The sequence below is a fragment of the Trichoderma ghanense genome (genome assembly GCF_004382785.1).
Source record: "Trichoderma ghanense strain CCMA-1212 chromosome Unknown scaffold_5, whole genome shotgun sequence".
Taxonomy (NCBI): Eukaryota; Fungi; Ascomycota; class Sordariomycetes; order Hypocreales; family Hypocreaceae; genus Trichoderma; species Trichoderma ghanense.
The window spans coordinates 442845-459289 of NW_027395668.1; the positions used below are offsets into that span (position 1 = coordinate 442845).

The 16445-nt window shown below is 53.6% G+C and overlaps 7 protein-coding genes across 7 annotated transcripts; 4 read left to right on the top strand and 3 right to left on the bottom strand.

Annotated features, from left to right (window-relative positions):
- Positions 1–927: 927 nt before the first annotated feature.
- Positions 928–1637, top strand: CCMA1212_005079 (uncharacterized protein; the record flags this gene model as incomplete). Its single annotated transcript, XM_073702359.1, has 4 exons — positions 928–1103; positions 1237–1269; positions 1328–1373; positions 1467–1637. 4 exons carry the CDS (start codon positions 928–930, stop codon positions 1635–1637), a joined length of 426 nt encoding a protein of 141 aa, XP_073559067.1.
- A 936-nt stretch (positions 1638–2573) lies between these two features.
- On the top strand, positions 2574–2990 carry CCMA1212_005080 (uncharacterized protein; the record flags this gene model as incomplete). Its single annotated transcript, XM_073702360.1, has 1 exon — positions 2574–2990. The coding sequence occupies one exon, from the start codon at positions 2574–2576 to the stop codon at positions 2988–2990; it is 417 nt and encodes a 138-aa protein (XP_073558666.1).
- A 725-nt stretch (positions 2991–3715) lies between these two features.
- CCMA1212_005081 (uncharacterized protein) lies at positions 3716–5601 on the top strand (the record flags this gene model as incomplete). Its single annotated transcript, XM_073702361.1, has 3 exons — positions 3716–3763; positions 3821–4016; positions 4082–5601. The coding sequence occupies 3 exons, from the start codon at positions 3716–3718 to the stop codon at positions 5599–5601; spliced, it is 1764 nt and encodes a 587-aa protein (XP_073558665.1).
- Positions 5602–5966: 365 nt separating this feature from the next.
- On the bottom strand, positions 5967–6926 carry CCMA1212_005083 (uncharacterized protein; the record flags this gene model as incomplete). Its single annotated transcript, XM_073702362.1, has 1 exon — positions 5967–6926. The coding sequence occupies one exon, from the start codon at positions 6924–6926 to the stop codon at positions 5967–5969; it is 960 nt and encodes a 319-aa protein (XP_073558664.1).
- A 912-nt stretch (positions 6927–7838) lies between these two features.
- Positions 7839–8292, top strand: CCMA1212_005084 (uncharacterized protein; the record flags this gene model as incomplete). Its single annotated transcript, XM_073702363.1, has 2 exons — positions 7839–7985; positions 8092–8292. 2 exons carry the CDS (start codon positions 7839–7841, stop codon positions 8290–8292), a joined length of 348 nt encoding a protein of 115 aa, XP_073558872.1.
- A 929-nt stretch (positions 8293–9221) lies between these two features.
- On the bottom strand, positions 9222–13289 carry CCMA1212_005085 (Sterol 3-beta-glucosyltransferase; the record flags this gene model as incomplete). Its single annotated transcript, XM_073702364.1, has 6 exons — positions 9222–10366; positions 10424–11163; positions 11218–11985; positions 12041–12277; positions 12333–12990; positions 13088–13289. The coding sequence occupies 6 exons, from the start codon at positions 13287–13289 to the stop codon at positions 9222–9224; spliced, it is 3750 nt and encodes a 1249-aa protein (XP_073558867.1).
- Positions 13290–14720: 1431 nt separating this feature from the next.
- Positions 14721–15244, bottom strand: CCMA1212_005086 (Protein transport protein Sec61 subunit beta; the record flags this gene model as incomplete). Its single annotated transcript, XM_073702365.1, has 3 exons — positions 14721–14755; positions 14810–14905; positions 14995–15244. The coding sequence occupies 3 exons, from the start codon at positions 15242–15244 to the stop codon at positions 14721–14723; spliced, it is 381 nt and encodes a 126-aa protein (XP_073558668.1).
- Between the last annotated feature and the right edge of the window lie 1201 nt (positions 15245–16445).

Below are 16445 nucleotides of genomic sequence, written 5' to 3' on the forward strand. Positions count from 1 at the left end.
CTGAATATTTCAGTCTCGTTTGAACGGGATGACTCATTCGCCTCCATGTGGTTTTAACAGTTGCAAGACATGCAAAAATAGCACATACATACCATAGACACGAGTAATACACTTATTGATATGCATGCTGCAGACGGGCGATGAAAGCGTATCGCATCTGCCGAGATGCAGTTGCGGACCCGGTTGTTGATTTGTTAGCCCCCGGCCTGATAGGGAAGCAAAAGGCGATGGACGAACCAAATCGCCAGAATTCCGCTTATATGACTAAATAAAGCTGGCATAACGTCGCTCAAATGCTGCCTTTTTGGGCTGTTGGCTTGTTGTGGCCCGGGGGGACGGGGACAGGCATGTCTGTTCAGGTGCGAAGACCGGCGGGGCCGTCTGGTTGTTATGTCGCTGAGTGACTCTTCGGTGCATTGAACGGAGCTCTTCTTTTTCTCCTTGACATTGGAGGATCTATGCCTCACAAGACGGACGTCGATATCGGGGGAACTAACGTCGATCGAGGGAGGACGATTACCACCTTGGACGGGGAACTAGGACGGGGTGCTGCATCCTGTAGCCTGGCAGATGGCGTAGGCACATGCAAACGGGGTGTTTTGGAGATCCGAACTCGCTGACCGTCTCCCGTGACTTTTTTACATCTACGTCTCGGGATTCAAATTCATATCCAGGGTTTTTTTTGGATGCCGTGGTTCTCGCTGTTTGACTCGTATGTGAATCTGAACGCGGGACCGATTTAACAACTTGGTGACTATTTGGTTTCTGCATTTCTCTTTCACGGAACGGGGCCTAAACACACTTCCACCGTCACGGCTCGAATTGCTTCATCACCACCCATTCACGCCAGACGTCGACAACGCACACACACCTCTCTATTCTCCGTTCTCCAGTCTTGTCTCCGTTCTCGTCCTCCATCTCTTCATCATGAACGCCAGATGTCAGTGCGGCTCCGTCTCGTTCAAGACGCCGCTGCCCGAGCCCCTGGCGCTGTATATATGCCACTGCTCCGAGTGCAGGAGGCAGACGGGCTCGGCGTTTGGCGCGTCGGCCATTTTCCCGCACTTTAGGCTCCCGGAGACGGATTACCTGAACTGCTATGCGTATGTTTGTTGTACCACTCACGAGATTTAGGGGAGAACGGGGTTAGGGGAGATGTGGTGAGAGCTCGGGGAGAAAGGGAGCAGGAGGTCAAGGTCCGAATTGATGCTGATATGTAATGGATCGATATAACAGGCGGCCGACGGCGTCGGGGGAGACACTCTACTGGTATGATATGAACCCGAGATCAACGCCTGGGTAGTCTCGACTGATGGTGCTTCTGCAGTTATTTCTGCCGCAACTGCGGAACACGACTCATTCACATGACGCCAGTATGTCCCTCGACCATCTCACCATATCATGTACTCCCTCCCATAGTTCTACGCGAAAGCTGACTCCCATGTCCGAATCTTTTTGGTAACAAGTCAAAAAATGTGCTTTCCGTCAAGGGCGGCTGTATAGAGGGCCTGGACTGGACAAAGGCGATCCATATCTGGACAAAGAGCGCCATGGTGCCTATCCCGGAGGGGTCCGAGGCGCATTCTGAGAGGTCGAGCAGTGTTGAATATAGCGGGACTCAGGAGCTCTTGGATTGAGAGAAGAATTGGTTCGAACAGGGACGTTCTATCTGCTTTTGTTTGCTTGGGGAGAGGATATGGATGGTTCTTTCGTCGCATGGTGGGACTTGGAGAATGCTGCTTGCATTATGGTGGCGACGGTGATGTTTTGTGGTGTTGCGACTTACTTTTCATATATTGAGGCGTTTTCTGTTTACGAGTCTCGGGGGAGGTGCATGAAGGTGCTTACCGGGATAGAGACCACTGCTGCTGGAGTGATGGGGGAGTTTGTCGTGTGTTGGATGAGTATACGCATAGAGAAGACACACACACATTGGTACGCTATACATTGTATACTCGGTTTTATTATCTCGTTCGCTGCAACAATATCCTTGCTATCAGCCTCGCCTCTTTGAGATCACTCTCGGAGTTGAGTGCCATCTCGGCAGCGGGACGGTCAAGCAAGTGTAGCCAAGAGCTGAGAAGACGGCCGTGATGAAGCAGCGATGAGAGGGAGCAGCGTCTACTAGTAAACGGCCGGCATGATCTGCTACTTGTCTGCTGCTAAACAACAGTCATCAGCTACCGATACTAAATACCTAGTCATCCACCTTATTCTATGTGTGTACCTTGACTGAAAGACGACGAGGTATGAGGCATTCCGTTTGCCTGATCCGGTTAGATGGCCACCCCATTCGAAGCTCCTGCCTGTTCATGCATCCCTCCTAACCTGATGTTAGTTGGCAGGAGCGGAGCCTCTTGCTCCTGCCGCTCTGCACGGCACTTGATTGCACCTGCCTGCCCAACAACTTGAACTCAAAACTCTGAAGGGAGGAACATAATACAAAACCATCTTCGGCACCGAAGTATTTCTCTTCTATCCGACAGGATTTTCCGCCTTCAAAAATGCTTCCTGCGATCTCAATCTCACATCCTCCGCCTTGACAATTTCGTTTCGAGATTGTTTCTTCATGCATGGCGACGCCGTCTCGACGAACCCGGTCCAGGTCGGAAAAGGGCGTCCCAACACCATGTCCGTTGTCGCTCATCTGCCCCTGCCGTATGCAACTCCGGCCAGTCGACCGATCACTCTACAGTACTGACGATGCGATGGGTGAATCATCACTCGACCAGGGAGTCCAAGTCAGAGATCTGATAACTCTGGGTACCGACGGCACCCCCACATCCCAAGGGCCACGACAACAGCCTCTACTTTGCCTCCGCTTTATATCGCATCACACCGATTTCAAGGCTGAACGACTGCGAAAGCACGATGCGACTTCGCGCCCAATCTACATGACACCAGCATCGCCAGAGTTCTGCACACGGCAACCTTTAGTCACATGCAGCTCATCCATTGACGAGCTCAAGAAATGTCCGATGTCGATTTAGTTCAGCGGCTTCTACCATAGTCCTTCTGCGCCCCACCATCGCGAGCCAGGTCTCATACAGGAGGCGTCTGAACCATGTCTCAGATCCAGGTCTAGCCCCGGCACGATGCCTGGAGCCTCTCTTTACGGGGCTCTACGCCGACAGCCCAGGTATCGCAGTCTAGACTTCAACCGCCTCGCGCCGCCGTTTGAGCCGCGAATTGGCCTGGAAGCCGTGGCGTCTTGGCAACGCTCCAGACAGAGTCGGGTTTCGAGCATAGTCGAAGAAATGAAGGGACTCGTCAGCCTGGCGCTTGTTTCTTGCCGGAGCCCGGTGCTTGGGCGTATGGCGCCCTTCTTTCTTCTCACGAGGCTTCCTTCTCTTGGATCGCTTCGTCTTCACTCCTCTTCAGTGTAGTTCCTGTTCTTCTCTTCACCCATCGTCCGTTTGGTCGGTAGTGATTTTCTTAACCCTCAATTTTTACAGGCCTGGCGCCGCCTTTTACTCAACCGTTGCCGTTCACTCTTTAATTTTGCTTTCACTGCTCGACTGAGATTGATTTGGCATTGGTTACTGTTTCATTTCGATATCCAGCTGGCTGATTGAAAATCGTCTTTTTTTTCTTCACTTATTCTCCGCCTACTTGTCTGAGTCGCGGAAACAGCCTCGTGGTTGTAGTCATTCTTTTTGTCTCTTTTCGCATTCTTTAACTATAAGTTCTCTTTGAGAAGTCATCGGTTTTCACGATGAGGTCTGCAATCTTCTACGCCCTGCTTGCTACTTCTGCAGTTCAGGTATGAGCTTTCCGCAAATCAGAGGAAATTCAGTGCTCAGTAACTCACAACGTACAGGGCGCCGTTCTCAACCGGGATGCCAATGGCAATCTAGCACGACGTGACGGTTTCTTGGATCGGTTGGGACAGGTTCTGGGCACCAGAGGAGGAAAGCGAGACGAGAATGGGGCTGCCGTCGATACCATAATCACTGCCGTTACTGGAACTACTCCGACCGCCTCGTCTTTGCTGCCGACGACAAGTCTCGCCCAGGGTATGGCATATGCGCTCATTCGGAACCCGACGGAGAGTAAACCATGAGACTGACATCGATGACAGAGCCTCTCCTCTCAACAAGTTCTAGTTCTGAGACCACTTTAGAAGCGACGATTCCTACAGCCTCTTCACCGGCGCCAATTCTTTCGGAATCGATAGTTTCAAAGGCAACACCCGCCCCTTCGGAGACGATTGACGCTCAAGAAACATCCGGTACTATACAAACAACCCCTAGGCCAATCATCGTCACTCTTCCTCTGCAATCAACCACCCCCGCGGAAGCGCCTGTGCCAGTGGAAACGACTGTACCTGTGGAAACGTCTGCCGCTCAAGAGACGACTTCTGCTCTGGAAATTACTGTCTCTTCGGTATCAATTGCTCCTCCAACGACTGTTGTTGCCGAACCAACCGTCCCTCCGGCAGTCGTCCCTCCTCCTCCTCCGGCAACCACGGTTCCTGAGGCCGCTCCGGTCCAGACGTTCCCCCAGTTCGTTACCCTGATTCCCGGAGCTCCTCCTGCTGGTGCTTCTCCTCCTCCGCCGGCAAACCCCGTGGTCCTTCCTCCCATCTTTTCTGGCTTCATCACCCTCATCCCTGGAGCCCCTCCTGCTGGCGCTCCTCCGCCAGCAACGACTGTTGTTGAAGCTCCTCCGGTCCAGACCTTCCCTGGCTTCATCACCCTCATCCCTGGAGCTCCTCCCGCCGCTCCCTCCCCTCCGTCAGCGACCACCGAAGTGCCTCCTCCTGCCGAGACTGTCTCTCCTGCCCCGCCTCCTCCTCCGGCAAGCACTGTTTCGGAGGTCCCTCCGACCGAGGCTGTTCCTCCAGCTGAAACTGCGACTTCGTCTCCGCCCCCGCCGCCTCCGGCATCGACAGCTCCGACATCGACAGCTCCGTCTGCGACCGAAACCCCCGCGACCAGCTCTACGGCTGCCCCTGCTACGAGTGCTTCGCCTTCGTCCCCCGCAGAAAGCTCAACCACAGTTCAGAGTTCTACAGCCGCCGAGACTTCTACAGCTGCCGAGACTTCTACATCTGTTGAGGTTGCTACGACTGCTGAAAGCTCGACAACAGCTCAGAGCTCTACAACAGTTGCGTCTGCGCCTGCCTCCTCTGCGACAACCGATACCGCGACAACCGAGGCTGCAACTGTGACGACTTCACCAAAGTCTAGTACAACGCCTGCCTCAACCACCACTGCCGCGCAAACGTCAGCAGCAGCCTCGTCAGAATCGGCCGTCGCATCAGAAGCGCCGACAACGGTTTCGCCTCCCGCAACTACGGCTCCTCCCGAGACTCCAGCGATCCCCACCGGCGCACCTCAATCCGCTGCTCCATCTGGGCCAGCCAGCAGCCTCGTACTGGGGAACCTTGCTCCCAGCGCTCCCTCAGCAGAGGGACAGCCAGGTTTCTTCATCCCTCCCGCAGCGCCCACCCTACCCGTGGCTTTCTCCGCGCCGCCGCCCGACCTTCAAGGATATGAGCTTAGCAGCGTGCTGAACTTGGGTGCCTTGATCGGCGTTCAAGCGGCTACGTCGACAAAGGTGTCTGCGGCAGCGGCACCTACCCTGGTCATTGGGTAGGGGGCTTTGTAGATGTTGAAGAGGCTTGCGTAGGGCGCAAGGGGGCGAAGGACAGGAGGTGTAATGGGTGTAAAGGGAGCAGGGGGTAAGGGGGGTTTGGACATTTTAGAAAGAGAAAACGAGATACCATTTGTAGCCATCACAGTTTGCTTAGAGATGAAAAGACACGAATACTTGCACATAGGTAATATATTGAATTCGAAATTCTTCCGGCGAGACGGCGCAAGTGCACGGGAAAACCGGCACCGTTCTCGTCTCGTCTCTCATCTGGGGTATCATGCCTCGTAGCACCTCTAATGCTGCTTTTGGGGTAAATGCAAACGTCCACACCGTTCCAAGCTCAGCGTATAAACATCAGCACTGCGTCATGACGCCTTCCTTTCAGATGCCGCTGCCCTTGCCGCCAGTTTCATCTTCTTGGCCCCCCGCTTGCTAACAGGCTGAGCATCCTCCCCGCCGTTCTTGCGCTTCTGGTTCTTCCTCTTCCCGCCCTGTTCCGCCGCCGAGGACTGGTCATCCGTCTGCTCGCCCTCGACGGCGGCAGGCTTCTTGACGACCTGGACGATGTTGATGACGCCCCTGAAGCCGTCCCTCTTCAAGCCCTCGTTGACGACGACGCTCCGCGGAATCGTGCGCAGGCCCTCCATGGCCTTTTCGCTCTGCAGCCCCCACACGCTGAACAGGTTGACGACGTCTGCGGGGGCGCGCAGGCCAAACGCGGATTTGGCCTCGCTGCTGATGACGATGCCGCGGCCGCGGGTGGCGCGGACGAGGCTGGTTGCGTTGGAGATGAAGTTTGCGCGGGCGCGGGGGTCGGCGTTTGCGTGGAGGGCCTGGGCGTAGCACAGCTCGAAGCGGACGCCGCGGGCGACGGCGGCCATGCAGGGTTTCGGGCGGAAGTAGAAGGGGAAATGCTGGGCCATGTCGAGGGAGATGAGGGGGATGTCGAGGGTGAGGCAGGCGTTTTGGAAGGCCTTTTCCGTGAGGGGCCGGATGGCGAGGATGTCGTATGCGGAGGCGAGGGAGGGGAGGCGGTAGTTTGAGGCGGAGGGGTCGGAGAGGGGGAGGGTGGCGCGGTGGAGGATGTGTGGGAGCTTGAGGTTTTGGCTTGTTGAGGAGGAGGAGGAGGAGGAGGAGGAGGATGTTGATGATGAGGGAGGTAAGGATGGGAAGGGCGTTGTGGGGTTTGCGGGAAAGGGGAGCTCGAGGGTGTGGTTGAGGGCGACGGTGGTGTAGCCGAGGGAGTGCGCGGTCGTGAGCGTCTGGAGGAGCCGGTCGGTGGGCGTGGACGGGGACCAGGCGATGTTGAGGTCGTAGAGGGCCATGGTTGGAGGTTGTTGCGTGTGGTCTAGCTGGGCATTCCGGAGTTGGGAGACGTGGTGGTTGGTGATGGTCGGAGTGCGTCCGGGTCGTCGAGATGATGGTTGTGTTGGAGGATTGAAGGTGAATTGATTGGGTTCGGCGGTGTTCTCGGCCGGGGCGAGGTGAGGCGCAAAGAGAGTTGAAGTTGCGATATCTGACTCTTTTTTTTTTTTCTGGAGTTGAAGGAATCAGGAAATTCTAGCTTATCGGATTTGGCGCGTGTTGGCAGCGATTGGTGGGGTCGCAGGTCGCAAGGTACTGCTACCGAGCTGCAGCAAGCATAAAGGACGCTAGGCCGTATCGAGACAGCACCGCTCTGCTTTTGGGATTTGAGCTGCAGAAGAATGGAAGGGATGAAAGAAGCTTGAGTTGACGCCAGGATGACTTAATCAGACTTTAGCATCTGTCCCATCCACTGTGTTTTATCTTTCAATGACTTATTCAATGTCAACAAAGGGCTCCATGAATCGCTCTATAATTGATTTAAAAGCGGTGCTAGAAGAAGCTACATGAAAGGTACAGTACATCTCTCTTCAGAACCTTAGCCTGAAAAAAACAGACGCCACTCGCGGGGAAAAGAAGGACATCATCGGCGCCATCGTACCTGCCCAAACCCGAAAACCCAGCCCATTTCAACCAGCAGATGCGGGCCAAATAAGCTTGGCGCATACGTACTCCCTCTCTCTTCTCTCCGCTTCTTTTCAAGGCTACCTTACACAGCCTCACTTCACACCAACCTTCATATTTTCCTCGTTTCTTCTCTCTCCTCTCACAGCCCTCAACTTCAAACAGTCTTCTACATCTCCATTCGTGTTTGAGACTCGATACATAAAAGATTAAAAAAAAAAGGGGGGGTGTTTGTATAATCAGCAGCCATGGTCTTCTTCTTCTTCGTCTGCGGCGAATACACCTTCCGCTCAGAGGTAAAGGGCTACGAGGGCGTCATCTGCCAGTGCCACAACTGCGGCAACATGTCTGCGCGCGTCATCAAGAGCCGGCCCTTTTTCACATTTTGCTTCGTTGTAAGTGTATCTACTTGCCGTCTTCGCTATGAACCNCCCTCTTTCATTCTTCACCCGGCAGCTCAAGCAAAATACAATTTGCTAATCTTAGCTTATACATCCATAGCCCATCATACCCTTCACCATATCAGGCTTCGTCGAGGTAGTCTGCCACATATGCAACTTCAAGCAGCCCCTCAAAAACAGGCCCGACGTCGTGTCCATGGCCAACGGGGGGAATCCCGGCGCGGGGCCGTATCCTCCGCCGGCGAATCCGGGATGGGGACAGCAGCAGTATCAGGGCCAGCCTCCGGCGAGATATGGCTAGAACTTATCAACAAGCGAAAAGTTTTGTTGTTTTGGTCGATGAATCGGAGGGGGGGCCGGCTGTGTGCACGGCATGAGAGCTGCATGCGTCCTACTACCTTAAGCAGGTCTCGTGTTGACCAAGGGCGAGGCCAGGAAGAACTTCGTTTGGGGTGGCTTTCTTCATCGGGCGGCTTGATGGACCATTCCATCGTGGTGACGGCGACTGAGGCGCAAGATTCACGGTTCATATTCCATCGCAGAGTCTCATGGAAAGCTTCACGGCTCGGCATCAAACCCTTTGGTGACGCGAGCATTATGGCGCAAATGATTCATTACACTTCATGCGCCTGGGGGCATTTGGCAAAGCTCACCAGTTCGACTTTGGCAAACATGACATTGCGAAGTCCGCATGAGCAGCACATCAATGCTCTTCCTCTCGGGAGCACCCGTGTCACAGCCATTCAATTGCCTCAACTCTCGGGATGAAGTCACGCCGCAGCCTGAAATCCCCTTGCTACATTTGAGATGCCTCGGATCATTATGTCACTTGGATTTTAGCAGGAGCATCTTCGGATCGTATCTAGGCTGAGCAGATGGGAAGGTTATTCGGAGGCCTTGTGGCGTTGGACGCATCGCAATGTTGAACAAAGATACCCGGCGGATTTTTCTTGATATTGTTCAATATTGTTGCGTTTCTCCTTCTTCCTTTGGCTATTCGGCTCCAGATAGCTCATTGACTACTGGTTCAGTTGTCTCATTCCACTGTAGCTCGAATCCAATTGTTCGTCAATGAACTACGGCAATGAACTACGGATCAACCACTTTAGAATGCTGTGATGATGCATATTTTCACTTGGTTTACAACGCGTCATAGCCATTGATTCGGTAGTAGATCTTTTGCATATCGTTCGAGGCAACTTCTTGATTCCAACCAATGCCGACTTCCCCTCAAGTCTCCGGTGGCGCTGAACCACTCTCTCCGCTCAGCTTCAAGCTCTCCTCAATGGCCCTCCTCAACTCTTCCTCATCGTCGTCCGCATCTGCCACCCCCTTCCCCTTTCCCTGGGCCAGATGTTGTTTCCTATATTCCTCTTCGGCGAGGCTCTGCTTCTTGACATAGTCCATGACAATGTCTTCCTCCGTCCTCTCGTTCTGGGCCCGCTCCATCTCGTTTCTAGACTCCTCAATGGCTCTGCGGAATTGTTCCTCTTCCTCATCATCTTCCACCTGTTGAGATGGCGAGATGCGGGGCGGAAGAGTAGGAGGCAGTCTTCGCGATTCTTCAATGGCCCGCTGCAAGTCGGCTTCTTCGTCACTCATCGGAGTAAACGCTGAGCTACTGCTACGCGCGTGACCCTCGTAAGCTGGCAAGGCTGTATTGGCAGCGTCAAGCTCCTGGGCGCTGCTGGATGCTTGGGCCTCGGAGGGATCCTCCACGTGTCCTACCAGGCTTTCGCGAAGAGCCTGTTCGATGAGGTTCTGGTATTCCTCATCCGTGATTTTATAATCCTCATCCTCAAACACGTCGTGATGCTTGACAGTCGACGCCAAATCGACGGGGTCGGGCAGCGAGCCTTGCTGCCGCATCGCTTTGACGCTTTCGCGAATAGCCGCCTCAATCATGGCGTCTTCCTCCACATCACCACGAGACGTCTCCATGACTGAAACTTTGATGGCCGCCTCGTATTCCGTATCAACAAGAGACGCCGTGTCTGCGGCTCTTCGAACGGGAGAATAAGAGCGCTCGGTGGTTCGTCCAGGTTGCTGTTGTTTTGCATCTCCCAACGCAGCGCCGAGTTGACGCCGTCCTTCTGAAAGAGGAGAACGCCAAAAGCTCGATCCGTCTCCAGACCCGAGACGGGAATGTCCTCTTTCCTGGCCTTTTGCATTCCGTTGATATAGAGCCCCCAGCTCAGCATCGTGCTTCCAGCGAGTAACGATATCCGCTTTCTCTCCTTCCGATGCCATCTGCAGTTCCCGTTCGCCCTGGACAACCCTCGAGGTGATGATATAGTTCTGCACGCTCCTTGACAGAAATTTGTTGAGCTCAGCGTACGCGCCTTGCATTACATATGCTGGAAGGCCCCAGAAGCCTGACACGCAGGGTTAGCAAATCACAAGGAGAGCAGATATGTATCAATGTCACTCACCTGCCGCGGGCTTGGCGATAAGACCTCCAATGCCCTTTCCAACGCCCTTGAGCAGCCCGGCAGCACCTTCTTTCTGTGCTCCTCTCATTGGCTGCGTGACGAGTCCTGAGATCCCATCGTAAAGACCATAGCCGAGTTCTTTACTCGCAACCCGTACGCCGCTGTTGAAGTCCGTCACCTTTTCGACCGTCCGCACGGTATCATCGTTGTACAGGCGGGGAATATTCCTGAACCCTTTGGCGAGACCAAGGCAGAAGTTCATAGGGGATTTGACTCCCGTAGTCACGATACGTCCAACGTTCCTGCTCGTACCAACTGCAGCCTCCATGGTTGTGGCAGAAAGCGCCCTTCGACGGGATGATGATCGGCTTCCTCCTCCACTACCGACGGTAGGAGATCGGGCCCTACCGATTTCAGCTGGTAATGGGGGAGAATGTGCAAGCGGCGCTACATAGCTTGCATCACCCACGGTCTCTGCAGCGCTGGCCACTGTCGGGGTTCTGGCACCAGAGCGTCCTTTGATCGAGCCAGGTCTCGATCCTGCGTCGCTGTCATCGCCGCTGGCTTGACTGGCGGCATCGTCCCTCGCTTCTCTAGCTTTCCTGGGGCTCTTGAGTATATCCAACGGCATGTCCACTATAGCCATGCCTATGTCGCTGATGTCGGTGACCAAAGAGCAAGCACCCGCGGTGATCGGGTCAGGAGGCTGATCTTCTGTGTTGTACTCGTATGGACGATATCTAAATAGTCAGTAAGCATCATGTACAAGACTATTCATTTTAGGGTTGACTTACAGCTTCAAGTCTGAATACTGTATGAGACCTCGTTTAACGAGAACAGCGGCAGCCAACGGGCTGAGCCGCACTCTTGTCCTTTTCAGACGCCAGGCCGCGGCTCGACTAGGGGCCACGGAACAGCGAAGAGTTCCCACATCGAGATGATTATGGAAGCTTCGGCTTCCAGCTTCCGTACCCTTCTCCTCTCGAATCTTGCAGCCAAGTGCTTGGGCCTGAGCCTGAGTTTCTGGCTGCAGACAGAATTTGATCGCCTCGGCAAGTTTCTCGGCTGTCAAGGCTTTTTGAGGAATGGGTGCAGGTCCAGCCTTGGCCCTTGCAATCATGGCTCCCCAAAACGGCTGGTCACCAAAGAATGGAACGACGATGGTGGGTTTGCCGGCTTTGATGCCAGCCGCGGTCGTTCCAGCACCGCCATGATGGACCACGCAAGATACTCTTTCAAATAGCCAATCGTGGGGAACGTTACCGAGCATGAAAACGCCGTCAGGCACTCCTACTGCGTCGATACCTAGGCCTCCCCAGCCTTTGGAAACTAGAGCTCGTACGCCGGCCAGGTGGATAGCGTCCAGAATCAGTCTTGTCATGGCATTGGGATCATCCACAACAATGGAGCCAAAGCCGATATACACCGGCGGAGGGCCAGCCTCTAAGAAGGCAGCAAGGTCAGGCTCTGGCGTATACGAGGAGGCAAGATTCAAGAAGTAAAAGCCCGCAACGTCAATGTTCGGGCCCCAATCATTAGGCTTCGGGATCAATGCGGGTGACCTATGGGTGTACCATTAGAAGAGAGATTATCGAGGGGCGTTCATCATCTACATACCAACAGTAAGTATATGGAATCTTGAGTCTGCTGAGCAGTCCTGGAGCCCAGATGAGGGAGAGAGGAGCAAGGTCCAAAGCATTCTCGCGGAATCGATTGATGATGTCTCCCAGTCCCTGCCAAGTCATCATCTCCACGAGCGTGTATGTCAGGTAATTGGTGAGGACATCGTCGGCATTTGAGGATTGAATGTTGGCAAGCGGATGAGGGAACGCTCGTGTAGGCGTCCAGGGCATTCTAGCGGACTTGTTAGCCGTGGGTGTGTGCAAGGTCTGAGAGACAAGATACTCACGTAAACATCATGTGCAGAGGGATTCCAAGCTTTTCCGCAATGTGAATGTGAGCGAAACTAGGTGGATTGGCAATGATGGCATCGGCGACGAAAGGCTCGTGATTCGGGTCTCCAGGCATGCCCGCTGATGGATCCCATTGTTCCAGTCTTCTGTGCGGTTCGGGCGGTGGTCCCAGTCCATCTCCTGCCTCAATGCAAGATCTCCAGCACCCAAGCATCATCTCCTGGACGCCTTTCCGGCGTCTTCTAATCTCACCACTCTTCAAAGCATCTATACCTGGCATGAGACCCGGATGCTTCACCATGAAAGCCATCAGCTCAGCGGGGTCTCCCCCTATGCTAAAGAACTCGAGGCCATTCTCTTCGACAAATGTCTTGAAAGTCGCATGCGTTGCGATACGGATGCGGTGGCCATATGTCTCTTTCAAAACTTTCCCAAGGGCAACGAATGGCTGGACGTCGCCACGCGATCCAACAATCTGAATGACGACGTTGAGCCGCGGAGGGGGTTCCTTGCCAGGCTCACCAGCTAGACTCGGCAACGTATACGCTGGTGGTAAGGACGGCTGGGCGGCAACCTGGCTGGCGATACTCGGCGCAAGAAGCTCCGCAAGTCTCTGGTTCTTGGTGTTGATATTGATGTTGACTCTTCCATCGGCTAAAATTCATATATCAGCACACTTTCCATGTCCATCTCAAAACCATTGGTCATCCCGGTGCGCCTAAAGAGCCAAGGGAGCGTAGCCATTACGTACCCGTCAAGATGGCTCCAGCCTCAAACCCCGTTCGCGAGAATTGCAGCTGATCATGATGGCTTCCATATGCCGGCGGCGCATCGGCAGGCACGTCAAGGGTTGGAAGAACGAAGCCATCCGTCACCACAGCCTCTGAGGCGGGCGGGGGTCTCGACGAGGGCGGTCGCCTGGACTTGTTCCACTGATTCTCGGGAGTCGCCATCGCGAAGGAATTGTCGACGAATAATCAAATAGTATCTGTCCCTCGTCCAGATATGGTTGTAATAGGGAAGGATGGAAGAGAGAGCTTGGAATGTGTCTGGTTGAGGACACAGCAAGCTGAGGTAGATAATGTCACCTGCAGATACACAGAGGCATCATGCTGGGGCGATCTCAAGCGTAGTGGTGTATTGGGGCTTTGTCCAAGCAATCCAAATCACAAAACTCGCAACGGTAGCACAAGGGCAGAACCAGAACTGAGAATGGCTTGAAACTTGTTCCCAGTCGCAAGGCGATGACGTGTGGCTTCTGTGAGAGGCCTCTCTGTGTTGGGAGCAGCTGCTGGAGTTTGCCCTGCTTGTGCTTGTTATCATTTTGGATCCCCGTAACAAGCGGCGACGAGTACGTTGGCACTGGGCTCTGCTCCAGGTGCCTGGTATGCCTAGCCAACCGCTTAGTATTATGCCATGTCCACTATTGTAGGGGGTTGAGGCAGTTCGGATCAACCGTTTTTGTGTGAGCCGTAGGGGCAGAGCTAGCGGGCTGTGATTAGCAAGAGGGCCAGTATAACACCCGCCACCGTCTGTGGTGCCATTGATGAGTGACGGAGGGGGGGCAAAAGCGAAAGAACACATACGATGGAATCTTGGGTAAGCACGTAAGCCATCTACATTCAGCAAAATGATGTGAATCACAGCAGATTCTTGAAATTCGTGGTGTTCAGGTCATGTACAGCAGCCAATTGCCTCATCTGAGAGATCATCCGCTCCTGCTGCAAGAAGTATTTCCAAGCGTAAAAGGAAGCAACGACTGGTTCGTACTTGCCTCGGTCCGTCCGTATCTATCGGAGCCGCGTACTTCAGGAAGGCGCAAGAGCTGTGGTAAGGCATTCAGCCTAGTACCTGGTTTCAGGAACAATTACAGCCACAAAGTCGGACTGAGAGCATGCAATTCATTCCGAGCAAAGATTGCCGGTTTGACAGCAACCACGTCGTGAAGTGGCTCCTGCGTTCAATTGATTCCTATCGGGGAACCTCCAGGTCTCGCGTACGAGTAACGATACCTACCTTATGCGAGCTCCCTTGAACAGTCACAGAAGCAAGTCTTCCATACATGGTCTCCATGCGCAAAAGTGCAAACGAAATGCAAATGGCCGTTTTGCTCATATAGTACAAAATATCATAGTCGCTCTCAGACTCCATGGTGATTAAGGGCCAGGTCGAATGTATCCCACCGAACCCACACATCCTGCTTCTGTAATTCAATTGTTTGTTGGTTTTGTCTTTTCGTCTTTCTCTTTGCGCCCAGGCCCTCGCATCAGCTTGAATTCGGCCTGTGCAACCTGAGCCGTCGCGAAACCCGTTTCTCCCCTCCCTTATACCGTTGTCGTGTGCCCCTCTCTCCCTTGTATCATTGCAATCACCATTTAACGTGTTTAGCTCGAGAATTTGCGGCTGATCTTGGCAATGACTTTTGCAAAGGTTAGCAGACGTAGTATCAGTGGGCGTTGAGAGATGGACTCACTGTGCAGGGCAACAACGCTGAAGATGAAAACCAGGGACAGAACAAGGACAACAACAGGGTCGACCTTCAATCCGGGAGATTCGTCGGTGTAGAGCCCTATACGTTCTTGTCGTTAGCCACACGTTCATCTCCCAATGCGAGCTATTCCATATAGCGCTATATAGACCAAGCACGGAGCAACGTACTCAGCATGGTGCTGCTGGAACCGCCAGCGCCAGCAGCCCGTGTGCTGCTCGGCCTGGCATTGGCAAGCTTCTCCTTCTGATCGGCGGCAGCACGTCGACGGATCGCAGTTCGAGGGCCGCCGGGAGGCGTGGGAGAGGAGGGTCGGCTGATGCTGGAACCGCTGGCCGCGGCAGGGCCATTGGCGGGTGAGGAGGGACGAGAAGACTGCACATCAGAAGAGCACGTTAGCATTGAGCACAGTCGGAACATTGTTGGCAAGTTCGCCCGTTTGCTGCAGCATTGCGCGAGCTGGGAAGTCATGCAATGCGCATGACATCGCTCTTGTGACGCGATTCCCAGTGCCGCAAACCGCAGCATCATCGACAAGCACAGAGTGATGGAAGAAGCAGGGAAACGCGCATACCATTGTGAAGGAGTGTGTGTTGGATATATGCAAAGAAGAGCAATCGACCGAGAATCACTGCAGGACTCTTGAGTCGAATTGGCAAAGGATCAATGTTTATGGGCTTTGATAAGAGGGATTGGAAGTTCTGGCGCAAAGAGAGAGGTCCCGGGCGGGTGAAATTGTGGCCCCAAAAGGACCAGCCAGCAGTTGAGGCCACATTCACAGAAACGCCAAAACAGCGGCGGCCGAACATTTCTCCGCTACCCCAGAGGAGAGACATTGGAGAAGCGTGAACCCACCAGACATGCAGCTGGAGCTCTTTTAGCGCAGCGCGACTTGGTCTTGGAGCATCGAGTTTAGTTGTTCTTATCGAGCCCCATTTCAAGTGTTGTTTCGATTGGAATTAAAAAGTTCATACGATCAAGGCAAAGTCAGGTAAGGTACATGCAGATAACCAGAATACAAGCGCCTCCAGATCAGCTGAATGCTTGACAAACAATTCCAGACGCTGCGAGTAGCATTGGCCATGAGAATCAACAATTCAACAAGAAAAAGACAAACAAGAAAGACAAGTCAAAGCCGGATAACTCATCGTCTGTGGCCCAAAAACCCGCAACAAAGAAAGACTCCCGTATCAACAAATATTCAGAGTATCTCACATTGATTCATTACTAAGGGCCGTAGAGGCTCGGGGTATTTTTACAATTTGGGGGAGTGCTATGTATGACGGAGGCCCTGAGCAAAAACCTCCAACCTTCGCTAATCATGTTCGCCTCTGCTTCAACAGACTCCGCATCAAACTCGCTGTCCTCCTTCAAATCCTGCTCGCAGGCTCGCTGCGTGGTATGTATGTGTATAGTTCAAAAACAATGCAAGACGGGCAAAGGACAAGTGTGAAAAGAAGAAGAAGAAAGAGAAGAAAAAAAAGTAACACAAAGGGAATCACAGAAAGAGGGAGAAGGGTAGAAAAGAAGAAGAACGAAGAGGAGAAAGAAGCAGAAGAAGAAGAGTGAGAGTGTGAGAGAGATAGAGAGATAGAGAGAGAAAGGGGGAGAGAGGCGCCAG